General features: G+C 45.2%; 1 protein-coding gene across 2 annotated transcripts in view; it reads left to right on the forward strand.

Annotated features, from left to right (window-relative positions):
• Positions 1-13,952, forward strand: part of GRID1 (glutamate ionotropic receptor delta type subunit 1) — a 661,414-nt gene that overhangs the window by 215,890 nt on the left and 431,572 nt on the right. For both annotated transcript variants that reach the window (XM_075610565.1, XM_075610566.1), the window contains exon 3: positions 2,534-2,818. In XM_075610565.1, the coding sequence (XP_075466680.1) occupies positions 2,534-2,818 (285 nt within the window). The remainder of the gene's footprint in view (positions 1-2,533; positions 2,819-13,952) is intronic.

The following is a 13,952-nucleotide window of genomic DNA, read 5'->3' on the forward strand; positions in this document are numbered from 1 at the left end:
TGTTTTGAGTGTGTTTCTTCCCATATTTATTATTTTTTAGCATATACATCAGTTACAAAAATGTAACCTATTTCAGTCATCCCTTTTATTAGTTCACTTTGGTTGCACACAACACTCATCCGTAGCCCTATCACTGTACCTCTAACTTAATGAAAAATTACAATCACTAGGAAACCATCTCTCAGAAATCACCAGACTCCCTGGTCAAGCGGCACATTTTATACGGGGAAGACTGTACATATTACCGCGCTCCTCCCTTTAGGCCCGTAATATAGTGGGCGTGCGTGCCTCTGCGAATGCTCACGCACGTGATGCACACTTTTCGTTTGTACGGTCCTTGCTGCTGTGAGCGACAGGCTTGGAAGGTACTGTGTGTGTGTGTCACTGTGTGTGTGTCACTGAGTGTGTGTGTGTGTGTTTGTGTGTCACTGCGGAAGCTGTGTGTGTGTGTGTGTGTGTGTGTATGTATATGTATATGTATATGTATATGTGTGTGTGTGTGTATATTACAAATTTTAAAAAAGACATGCTGTGAGAAGAAATTATGTATTAATATTGTGCAACACACATACACACACACATACATACACTGCAGACACTGAGCGGTAGCGGCGCAAATACATACTTTTCAGAGTCTTCCCCCCGATCACTGCCATGTGTGCACGGCCCTAGTAAGGATGGCTGGCTAACAACAGCCAACTATAAGTGCCGCGTGCGCGTATGGTGCAGCGCGCGCGCCCACTATATTCGGGCCTTAGAAGTATGCTGCTGGTAAAAGGATAGGCCTTAAATATATGGAAAACAAAAAGAACAATTCCTGCGCTTCTACCAATTTTGGGCTAAAATATACTAGTGATCTCATGAGTAAGGTCATTTAGTGAAACCCTTTGGCCAAAGCGTTATAAGCCTGCAGCCACGTCACGGCACAACCAATTTGCAGGTACCTACACTGAATATGTATAATTTCTTATTGTCCTATGGACATTTTATATTATATGAGAATGGTGAAAAACAAAATGGAAAAGATCTATCTCCACTTGTTACTGTAACATAATGAAGCTAGAGCATCCAGTGGTGGAGAGGAGACATTATACTACTATATAATAATTAATTGACAGATTAAAGTAACTTCTTATTATAAATACCACTTAAGAGTATACTTCAGTTTGTGCTATCCATCTATTAATCTTTTTGCATTAGCCATTACAAACAACATTTACTAAATTAAAACTTTTAAGACAGAGCATAAACTTACTTATGATACTTAATGCTAATTGACGGTAATTAGAATTTTTTATTGAAAATGTCCATTATTATGCTGTCAACTGCATATGGTTTGTCATACTTTTAATTACTCAATTACTGTATCACAAAATGCACAGACATATGCAAACCCCAAATAACCAATATTCCTCTAGCGATTTTGGAAAAAAAATTAAGAGATAAAAGCAGCAATCACCCAAACTATCCTCCCCCCATTTTTTTTTACAGTATTAGAACAAGGAGGTCCTCCAGACAGATTTCAGGTACTGGGACCACCCCCGGTCTCCAAAATACTTACTGGTGATGTTACCAGTATTACTTCCTGGTTTTTAAAGCAAAGAATGTTGGGAAGCCATTTTGTCCTTTCTTCCATGTAGTAACAAAGAGGGAGGGGGAGTAGGTGGTATGATACCTTTGTAACATAGCTAATTTTTGGTTCAATAAAAGGTATCATACCACCTACTCCCTCCTTTGTTACTACATGGTTTCTAAAGGGGATTTATGTGGCCATCCAATAGATAGCCCCAACCCATGATTTTCTGACTTTTTATTGGCTTGAGACTTGACTTCCATTTTGTTTTCCATTGAGGGGAAACCCAGTAACTTCACCAGCAAGTCTCTCAGTTCAGCTCCAAAGGGCCCTCCCGGTTCCCATCCCATGGAGAAAATGGAGTTAGATACCGGACATTCATGGTGATGATGAAGAAGGTTCCTTGTCTGCCGAATCACTGTTTAATAACTGCAGCACTGTATTTGTTTGGAAAATGCCATGCATTGTTTGTGCTTCTCTATATGACTTTCCAGTTGCGTAGCATTACCGGTCTTAGAAGCAGATTCAGAGAAGGTGGCGGCTACGAGGTATTGCCATGGGCTACTCTAATCTGCAATCTCCCCTGTTGTAATTTTTAGTTTTTAATCTGATTAATTTTTTTTTCCATTTTTTTATTAAATTTACCAGAGTCAGTGTCTCCTTCTTGGGGCTTGGCCACCCAGATATTTATTGTAATCAGGTAAAGGGATATATTCTTGACCAGTGATTTCCTTGCACATTTGGAAAATAAAAATGGCCACCGCGATGCATAGCATTTCCTTCACTGGCCATGTTTATTTCTTCAAAAGGAGTGGCACATCAGAGTTAAATATCATAATACCACTGGTAATGTAAGAAAATATTTCAGAGGGCATGGAGACGCTTAGAACTACTGTACAAGCCGTGTTGGTTATGAATATGATTGAGGATTGTAACCACGTTCGCCATTTTGTCTTACAGCCTGTGACCTGATGACCCAGGGAATCTTAGCCTTAGTGACATCTACTGGTTGTGCCTCAGCAAACGCGCTTCAGTCACTGACAGACGCCATGCACATCCCTCATATCTTCGTGCAACGCAGCAGCGGAGGGTCGCCACGCACAGTTTGTCACTTTAATCCTAGTCAGGAAGGAGAAGAGTACACGTTGGCTGCTCGACCACCTGTCCGACTCAATGACGTTATGCTAAAACTCGTCACTGAACTTCGATGGCAAAAATTCATAGTATTTTATGACAGCGATTACGGTGAGTTTTGAAAACTTCAAACTTATTTTTAGCTAATCTTTTGAGTGCAGTTACACCGTGTTCCACTATTGCCCTTCATCACTGGTCAAACACCCAGCTGTGAGGAACTCATGTCCTGTTCATCATTACTGTTGGTTAAAAGTAAACAGAATGTGGCAATAAATCATCTGCATGACGGTAAAACGTTCAATTATCAATGAGGAAGAAAAATAAAACGAGGCCATGAAAAATGAAGAAATAAGTGATACAATAAGGCAAGTTTATTATACACATAACTGAAACACAGTAGCCCAATGCAAATACATCAAGAATGATGATGAGAAAATGCACAGAGGGGAGGGAAGAGGTGACTAGTAAAACACCATCCTTTACAGTCACAGATATCTTTCAAGATTAGAATTCAGAAACTGAAAACGATGAATTGTGTAAAATCGTAGACATATAGGTAAAAAATAAAAGGTGGACGGTAATTCCCATTTACAAAAGTGATCCATGTATTTGTATGGTCAAATGGAGCCACTGTACTCCAGTCCCTAAAGTTTATTTGGTCTCTATTGGTTTTCAATGTAATGTTATAAATTGACTGTCCTCGGTCACAAAAATCAGCTCCATTGCCTGAGCTGGCACAATAACATAGATGTCGTGAATCCTATCCTTAAACCCTAAAGGCCGTGCATGATGGATGTCCTCATTATGAGAATGTATTAGCACTCTCGGTTCCGAATGTAGTGAAACAATGTCCATATGACTGAGAGCACTTCTTCCACTTTCTGCACTGTGGGTGGAGGTCTCTGCAGAGATGCCAGAGATTAATGACTAATTGGACTCATGTAAGATGTCATCTTGGACCTAAAATGGCCTTAGCACATTAAGTTGTAAAGCACAGTTTAGATGCCTTTCTAAAAGTTATTTGTAAGCCTTTGGGAGGGATACAATATTTATGCACAAGTCCTACAGTAGGATAAAGTGATAAGGAAATAGTACTAAAAGAGAGAAGATATACAATGGTTCACATCCCATTTGTATTTGCCTTTAAGCTTAAAAAGCAGAAGGCTACAGTATATGTGTATTTTTTAATGAAGTGATAAATTGTGAGGATAAAAGCAAAGATTATAAATAAACAAATATATATAAATTAATGTATATGTATATAGTGACAGGATGACCGGTGCTCAGTGATTAAAAGACACGGTTTGATTGGAATTCGCTGTGGTTTATTTTGTCCACAGACATAAACAAACAATATGGTATGGGAATGCTGTCCCTTTAAGGCAAAGTAATACAACAAAAGAAAAGACCTACTCCATTCAGGAGACTAACTGAACAATTACTGGGCCTCACTACCAGCACTGGCCAGCTAAACTGGTTTCCAGTGAAACACCCAAGCAAACAGGTTGCCCTGATGCAGGGTAGGCTTGCTGTGTCTCAGGACTCCAAGTTAAAGACCTCCTCCAAGCCCTGTGTGTCCGAGTGGCGGTGCTTTCAGGCTGCCTTTTTATCCTTGCAGCTCAGGCTAATTACTTATACCTAAAGGCTGTTGTCAGTAGGAGTTAACCTCTAATCTCGCTCTAATCTCATGCTCTAATTTACATAGAGTATATGAATCTGTAAAATACACGTGAGGCTAAGTGTCCAATGGAGTAATAAATATTTTTACACTACATTGTATACTGCCAGTAACTTGACCACCTCTGGTGACCTTGCTGTATGATATGCAGTGGTTGACAAATCACAAAAAAATCTACTCGCCACACAAAAAAATCTACTCGCCACCTAGTACCAAACGTGTGCTGCTTGGGCCAATATTTACTCGCCCGGGGGTTAAATCCACTCGCCCGGGGCGAGCAAATGTATAGGTTTGTCGAACACTGATGATATGTATATATATATCTTATATATACATATATATCTTAACCCAGTTACGCAACATCGGCTACCCTGGCGCCAGAGGATTAATGCTGGGGTCAATTTGGAAGCATGGACCCCCTGCAGCGCTCACGGCAGACACTGTTTCCACAGCCGCAGTTGTAGAAGGCACCCGCAATAATTTACTTTGGGCGATGGAAAAGATGGGCACCAGGAGTTTTTCTAGTGCACCATCAACCTTTATTAATGTCATCATGGTTGGGGACACTGCAGTCACAGTACATCGTAGACTGACTTAATTGCACATATTTTCATGCATGCTCATATCAATGATTATATAGATCTTCCCTGACTGCCCACTCAACACACATGGGAAGTGCATCTTCTTACTTTAATGATACTCATCTGGTGGATTAGTATGGATCACTTCTTATCCATATACTTCAAGTCCCTTTCACTGTGAGCCCCCTTCTGAGATCCTGGTCTGTGTAACCTTTCTGTTACTAATCCACCCCTGCTTTTGAACTGCCACTTCCTCATTTGTGCAGGACCATGTTGGTGGGTATATGCTTATAGGGCTGATCCCCCGACATCCTGGTGTCACTTCTGTATGGCCCATGGAGGCATGTCTGCATTCCCTTTCTTGGGCCATGCTCTTATACAATATGGCCATACTAAAGGATCCTAATCCTTGGGGCACTGACCCTAACTAGAACACAAAAAAAGGGGGCCTGATATAAGCTATACTTAGGGGAACGCTTTCCCTAACTCTGTGTGTGTGTGTGTGTTTGTGTGTGTGTTTATGTAACCCCTCTATTTCACTTTAGAATGACACCTGCTGTTAAGTTGGGGGCCCGAGTCCTGTTCATCACAAGTCACATCCTGAGCACACCTCGGAGAAGAGCTAGGCAGTGGGCAGTGTGTGTTTCAGCTACATGCACTGTCAAAGGGACATATATATATATATATATAGTTTGAAAAAATCCCTGAGCTGTTCTATTTTTCTTAACATTTTAAGTGTAGCCAGGTCCCCTTTGGCTCCCCGGTTCCCCGTTCCTCTTCCCCTTACATTCACCAGTGAGAAGGCAGTTGCGGGGATGAGTGCGTCTCTCGGTGGTGTCAGAGTCACGGCGTCGCCATCTTTGTTATGTCCACGCGGGCACGGAGGCTCGCGCATGTGCAGACGCGATGCAGCGGCCAATATAGTGAGCGCGAAGGGGCAGAGATGGCGCTCCATAGCGCAGGGACTCCCTAAGGTCGCGCAGGCGCAGAAGAGAGCAGTGGCGATCATTATAGGGTTGCACAGGCACGGCAGACATAGCCCTAATGTTAAAGAGGGCCGTGACAGACTGCAACTCCCCGCAGCCTCTGGGGACTGCCCTTTCACCCACATCACGTGCAGCCAGACAGCAAATAGAGTTTGCAGCTTCTCCTGTTGGAGAAGGATACAATGTTGCACAGAGACCATGCTAGGCAGTTGGATCCAGGAAGCGATTGGGGATGGTAGTGTACAGAGAGCAGTGCTCTGCTGTACTAGGCCAGAGAAACCCCAGGCAGGCCCCACTCCCCACTAGGTTAGTGGGTAAGTTCATAGGGAAGGCCCCATAGGTAGGGACCCTGCCCTTAGCTGAGAGTGAGTCTAGTCAGTGACACAGCTGCATTGCTGTGTGCTCTGACAAGAAGAGGCAGTGTGGCTTTGTAGTGCAGCTACAGCAGTCAGTTTGGTAGATTCAGGAAAGGCCCCTTCCGTGTGAGGTGGGTTGCTTTCTACAGTACAGTGTTATGTGATATCACCGGTGCCAGTTGCATGCGGTGATCGCGGCCTGCGTCTGGGCTCAGACAGGCTCTACTGCAAGAGACATTCTGTGGGTGCGATGCTCCTTGAGGGAGACACCTCATGCGGAGGCGGATTCATGTTCCTGCGTCAGACCCTTTTTGAAGAGCTTTACACCCAGGCACGGACGTGTGTCCGGGCAGCTATCTATAAGTGCACCAACTATACACACGTGAGCAGCGCTGCCACACATCTGGGTGGGGGTCCAGGACACTGGGACGCTGGTGCCGAGCACCCGATTATTGTGGGCACTGTATGGTTGGGTTATTATTGGGCGGAGACGCCAAGGGCCTTAACCAATGGGATATTGATGCCCTTGCACCCAATGTATGTTTTGTTATGCATAGAGCTGTTGATTCTCTATATTATGATACTGTGTGTGTTATGTTACTGATCCCTATAGTAAACCCTTTTAGCCATAACCTTTGGTGTGGGCTGGTTACTTTATAGATGTTCCTATGTGAGGGCCATTCTACACTCCTAGAATCTCACATAGCTGGAGGCGCTGATTGAAGAAACGTTCCAGAGAAGCACCCCAGGTTCCCAGCAAGCGGAGGCACAGGCCTCCTGTGAACCTGCAGGTATACGCACCACACCTGGTAACATATAGGTTCCCCCTCACATGCACTCTATCTGCGATTGGGTGGGGGAAAACCCGTTACATAAGCTGCATCCCTGCAGGAGTGAGCGTGATACAATAGAACTGTTTAGTCTAAACATTCTATACGTATAGAGAATGACACTCTATATCTGTGCTGCCCCAAAGGCAGACAGACTTTGGCGCAGCCGAAGGGCAGCCAAAGGGTGTGAGCTGTTTGCTGCAGTTCACTGCTGTTTAGTGATGTTAAAGCTTCTCTATTTCAATCTGAAACTCACCAGCCCTTTTATCCCCTGTACCCAATTTTCCAATTCTATCTGTCCATGAAATGTCTGTGAATTAACTGTAAAACATCTGTTCTTTTAATGTAACCATGTATTGTTATAACTCTGTGCCCAGGACATACTTGAAAACAAGAGGTAACTCTCAATGTACTACTTCCTGGTAAAACATTTTTATAAATAATACAATTAAATAAAGAAAAGTGCTAGATGAAATGTGTGATGGTGAGCCATTGAATAAGCAGTTCCCTATTCAACTCTGATTACATACAGTATGACACGACGTTCCTGAAATCATAATTTATATGGGGTCTGACAGTACTCAAAACATAAATTGTTTATACAGTGGTTTTCTATTGTTTATCCATTACATATACGAAATTCAGAATCTATTTTGCTGACAAAATTCAAATGTACTCCGAATGGAAAATAAACTTTTCATACTCTAAACGAGAAAGATGTTTAATAAGTTGCTATCATGACAGTTGAAATTTCAGTCATATTAAAGTGAAATAGTCATAATTTGAAATTGATGGACGGGGATTGAGATGCTCGGAGAGCAGCCTAAATTCAAATTTTGTCTCCTGTGATACTGGAGAAATGTGAACCTGTCTCTTGTAATAGACTTCATATTTAAAGGATTTGATTACATTAAATCATTTCAGTTTGGCCTATAAAAATATGTCCCTTTCTACAATACGATTTGTTTGCACAGACTTGCATAATGCATTCGTTGAGCAAGACACCTAATATTCTTACTTTAGAATGAATTGAAAGGAATATCGCACACAAACTCTTCAAAACACAAAGTGTCACATCTCGTCAAATTCTCGGATCATGGACTTTTTGAACTGGTTGTGACATGGAATGGCATTACGTGTAGCCAGAAATTGCTACTGTAACTGCGAGTTCGACGTAAACTGAGATATATTCATGTTTTGTGTGAGCTATGGATTTCAAAGTCAGACATTCCTTAGATCAGGGGTTCTCAACGCCAGTCCCCAAGACCCCCCAACAGATTAGATTTTCAGGATATCCCTGCTGCAGCACAGGTGGCTCAATCAGTGGCTCAGTCGAAGGCTGAGCCACTGAATGAGCCATCTGTGCTGAAGCAGGGATATCCTGAAAACCTAACCTGTTGGGGGGTCTTGGGGACTGGAGTTGAGAACCCCTGCCTTAGATAGTATTAGGCCCATAATATAGTGGGCGCGCTTGCTCCGCCTGCGCGCGGCACTTATAATTGGCTGTGGTTAGCCAGCCTTTCTATAATAAGGTCGCGCGCGCACTCGGCAGTGAGCATTGAGCCGGGCGATCGGGGAGAAGACAGGGAAAAGTACATTTTCGCGCTGCTACCGCCGCTGTAATGTATGTATGTGTGTGCATGTATGTATGTGCATGTGTGTATGTGTGTGTATATATATTTATCAACATTGCACAATAAAAATAATTTTTATTCATACATATTTTTTTTTTATTTTAAAAATATTATTTAATAAATTATTAACACACACACACACACACACACACACACACACACACACACACACACACACACACACACACACACACACACACACACACACACACACACACACACACACACACACACACACAGTACCTTCCCAGACTTTCGCTCCCGGCAGTACGGACCGTACACACAAAAAGTGTGCGTCACATGCACGCGTGTTCGCTCGCGCGCCCGCCCCTACTATAGAACAAGCTTTAAGCTATGACACTTTGGTAGAAAAGGGGACTCTTATGTTATCAAACTTCAAAGCTGTGATAGATAGGCAGCTTTCATTTTAATAACCCTCTACTTTACATCGCAAAGAGCATTGATGTTAAAAGGCTGGAATGCTAAGGAAAAGCTGACACACAGTTGGCATGTTACCGATTACAAATACTCTAAAAAAATAGCTCAATTTAGCATCATTGCATTACATCTATTCACATTGCTGTGAAGCTGCTTCACTGTGCTGGAGATTTTAATCTCCTTTTATTTCAACTAAGCTGAACTCTTCTCCACCACCGGGAAGATGGATTCACAGCATATTAGATAGGTGACAAAGAGTCATGACTTGTTTTTGTGCTGTTTGCAAATGCCACTCATAACACTGGGAATAGCAGAGAGGCTGCAGCGTGTGGAGGTTCTTCATGAATTCTTGGGATCTGTTTCTTTGGGGAAGGGATAAGCCTCTGTGGTGGCAGACTGGATGCAAAAGAAGGGAGGGGAGACTGAGATGGGAAAGGTGCGTGCTGTTACAGAAGAGGAATAATCCAGATTAGGAAATGATCTAAATACATTGCAGTCCCTCTGATTGTGACATTGTCACTGGTACATACTGGAATTAAATTTACATGAGTAAATCTATTGTAAAAGATCTGAAATGGACATCTCTTAATAGAAGAGAATGTCTTTATTTATATAGCATCATTATTGTACATACTGTAGCGCTTTACAGCAGTAATCCATGTGACAATCATATAAATAACAAACAATACACATAGCACATAATGGGAAGAAGCGCTTCAGAGATAAAGTAATGTAGTAACGGAGTCCCTGCTCCGAAGAGCTTACAATCTAATTGTAATTTCATTATTTTCATTTTTTTGGAACTTATCCCCATTCATTTCAGCTCCGGGGACCCCCTGCTTCCGGATATACTTACGCCCACGGTGGGTGCCCATAGCAGAGGGTCTCCGGAGCTTATCCCCATCCATTTCAGCTCCGGGACGCAATGCTTCCGCTCTATGGTTCACTACATGCCTTCTTTTCATAGCTCCCGGGCCCTGCCAGCCAATTGGAAGCCGTGACGTCATCAGGTTCGGCTTCCTATTGGCCCATGTGATGCGGGAGCTTTAAACTGCAGGAGATACCGGCACCCCCTTCAGAAGTAAATCGCCAGAGCTGAACCACGTTGATTTCAACTCCGGGGATCCCCTGCTGCCCGAGATACTTACCCCCTTCGTAGGTGCTGTCAGTATCTCTGCACAGTTTAACGCTCTTGCGTCACGCGGGCAGATAGGGAGACACAAGGGAAGAAGTCACGGTTTACTATTGGCCCGCAGGACTTTTAAACCCACCATTGTGATCTCTCCATCAGGGATCCTACCAGCAGTATCTATGGAGGTTAGTAATTCGAGAAGCATGTGGTCCCCGGAACCAAAATGAACGCAGTTCAGGTCCGGGGGATCTCCTGTTTCAAACCTATATATATATATATATGTTTAAATAACACACAAATAAAGTGTCGCTAGGAGTGCTGCTTTAAATAACTAGTTACTAGGTTAATTATTTCTATATTAATAAGGACTTCTGCACTGACTCCGCAAGAGGAAAAACATATGGAAATAATTATCACCTGTTGAGCACAAACTGGCAGCAGACACACCCCTGACTGACACAATAGGAATATATTTTGAGTTTAATAAAAGTATATTAGCATACTAAATTCACTACAGTAAATATGATAAAAATAAACCTTTTTGATTGTAGGAATCTCATTATATTTGAAGCTTTTTAGAGGAAGGAACGCACTTATTTTTTTTGTCTTTGCAACTTGACATTTTTATTAGCTACTAGCTGATATACCCGGTGTTGCCCGTGATTGCTGGGGCGAGGGGCGTGGAGGGGCGGAGGGGGCGAAGGGGCGAAGGGCAGGGAGGGGGCGAAGGGCAGGGAGGGGGCGAAGGGCAGGGAGGAGGTGAAGGGCAGGGAGGGGGCAAGGGGGCGAGGGGGCGAGGGGCGAAGGGCAGGGAGGGGGCGAAGGGCAGGGAGGGGGCGAAGGGCAGGGAGGGGGTGAAGGGGCAAAGGGCAGGGAGGGGGCGAAGGGCAGGGAGGGGGCGAAGGGACGAAGGGCAGGGAGGGGGCGAAGGGCAGGGAGGGGGCGAAGGGGCGAAGGTCAGGGAGGGGGCAAAGGGCAGGGAGGGGGCAAAGGGCAGGGAGGGGGCGAAGGGCAGGGAGGGGGGGCAGGGAGGGGGCAAAGGGCAGGGAGGGGGGGCAGGGAAGGGGCGAAGGGCAGGGAGGGGGGACAGGGAAGTGGCAAAGGGCAGGGAGGGGGGGCAGGGAAGGGAGGGGGCGGAGCGCAGGGAGGGGGCAAAGGGCAGGGAGGGGGCAGAGGGCAGGGAGGGGGCGAATGGCAGGGAGGGGGCGGAGGGCAGGGAGGGGCGGAGGGCATGGAGGGGGCTGAGGGCAGGGAGGGGGCTGAGGGCAGGGAGGGGGCTGAGGGCAGGGAGGGCAGGGAGGGGGCTGAGGGCAAGGAGGGGGCTGAGGGCAGGGAGGGGGCTGAGGGCAGGGAGGGGGCGAAGGGCAGGGAGGGGGCGAAGGGCAGGGAGGGGGCGGAGGGCAGGGAGGGGGCCAAGGGCAGGGAGGGTGGGGGTGAAAGGCAGAGAGGGTGGGGTGAAGGGCAGGGAGAGGGCAAAGGGCAGGGAGGGTGGGGGTGAAGGGCAGGGAGGGTGGGGATGAAGGGCAGGGAGGGGGCGAAGGGCAGGGAGGGGGTGAAGGGCAGGGAGGGGGCGAAGGGCAGGGAGGGTGGGGGTGAAGGGCAGGGAGGGTGGGGGTGAAGGGCAGGGGGGGTTTGGGTGAAGGGCAGGGTGGGTGGGGGTGAAGGGCTGGGAGGGTGGGGGTGGGGGTGAAGGGCAGGGCCGGAGGGGGTGAAGGGCAGGGCCGGGGGGGGTGAAGGGCAGGGCCGGGGGGGGGGGGTGGTGAAGGGCAGAGCCGGGGGGGGGTGAAGGGCAGGGCCGGGGGGTGTTTGAAGGGCAGTGCCGGGATGGGGGTGAAAGGCAGGGCCGGGGTGGGGGTGAAAGGCAGGGCTGGCATGTTGCGTGAAAGATCTTTTCCCTGCGTTTACTTACCTCACACCGGGCCGCGCTCCTCCTCTTCCCCCGGGTACCGGCCGGGGTGTTTGTGTGTGTCCGGCTAATGAGAGGTGTGCGGGGGCGGGCGGGCCAAGGGAGCCATCTCATTGGCCTGAGGCGGAGTGACGGGCCAAAGGTCCAATGTGATTGCCCCTAGAGACAGGACAAACAGACTCGCATACAACGGTTTGAGAAATATATAGATAGATTTCAACAAAAATAAAAACAAACGTAAACGGGGGTACAAAAAATAAAAGGGATGCGGATAACAGTCACAATATAATGCCGTCTTTAGCACACTGGAATATAATACAGACATAGCTTCCTGCAGATATTATTCCATATTTGTTCATTTGTTACATATATAAACAATATATGATGGCAGGTTTGAAAGTATTTAACGAACAATTTGGAAGTGGGAAGCGGGAGGGGAGTGTGGGATACAGAACACATATGCGGGGACGACCTGAAAATGTAAGGATACTGGTAGGTACCATGTACCGCTCAGCCGAGATCATACCAGTTCCTTTAAGACTCGTATCTATGCAGGTAACAAACACTCTATTCTGCTTCAGGGCCAAATTTGTTCCTTCAAACTGTGTGTGTGAGTTTTTTTCTATCCATGGAGACCAGGTTTTGTCAAATCTATCAGTCGTGTCATTGATCCACGCAGTGAGTTTGTCAGTGAATACAACTTCCCATATTTCATCTATAATTGTGGAAATGTTAGACATACTGTAGGACTTCTTGAGCATCAGTGTTTCTTAAAGCACCAATCCCACCAAATTTCAATACCCTGTATTGATTTTTTTTACATTATTTGAACCATGGTCTTTTGGAGCTTTTATTAGATTCCTCCCAACGGTTTATTTGCCGTGTTACTTTCTGGATATTCCAGCAGGTAACATACTGCAATCCCCCCAATGGCATTACAGCTTCCTATTGGCCCATGCAACCCGCAAGATCTGGTGGTCATTTTGAGAAGTAGGCGAGATTGATCATCCTTTGGTTGCTTTAGCAGCCATTTAGAAAGTCATAGCCACTTCCTCTTTTGAAACAGGCTCTCTCGTGCCTTTTTGAGCTCTGTACTTTGGCAACAAAGTATCACATACAGATCTGTTGCGGTGTTCCAAACAGCAGACAATCTATTACTATGAAAGCTGTAACAATAATGTGTTACACTTAGTAATATCATGTTACCGATCAGCTGAAGCACAGAGTCTGAATGCGGCTATTTAGCTAGGCATACAAGCACTATATGGCAGATCAATCACATGAGAAGGGGTCAATCCACAGCTTAGGTAATTATCTCATTAAAGCTACTCACATGCTGCATATAGTAAAACAAATACAAAAAAGGTGAAAACAGGACGGTTGCTGTAATGTTTTGTTAAAGAATGGGAGACAATGGGCAGACCAGATAAGGGAGATGGTCCTCATCTTCTGTAAATATTTATGTGACGATGGGGTCTACTGTATGTATCAAAGCAAAACTGGTGTACATTTAGGATTGAAGAAATTGCACCATATGTACCAAAGACAAATAACAAAAAGCAATCAAACTGTTTTTCTTTGATACATCTGGTTTGCTCCACAATTTCACATTTTTCCACCTTGAAACAAACATAACAATATATTTCAGATATCTGCCATGGAACATAACGACAGAAAATGTGTCAGTCTAAAGGGGAAACTGGT

Source organism: Ascaphus truei, chromosome 8 (genome assembly GCF_040206685.1).
Source record: "Ascaphus truei isolate aAscTru1 chromosome 8, aAscTru1.hap1, whole genome shotgun sequence".
Classification (NCBI taxonomy): domain Eukaryota; kingdom Metazoa; phylum Chordata; class Amphibia; order Anura; family Ascaphidae; genus Ascaphus; species Ascaphus truei.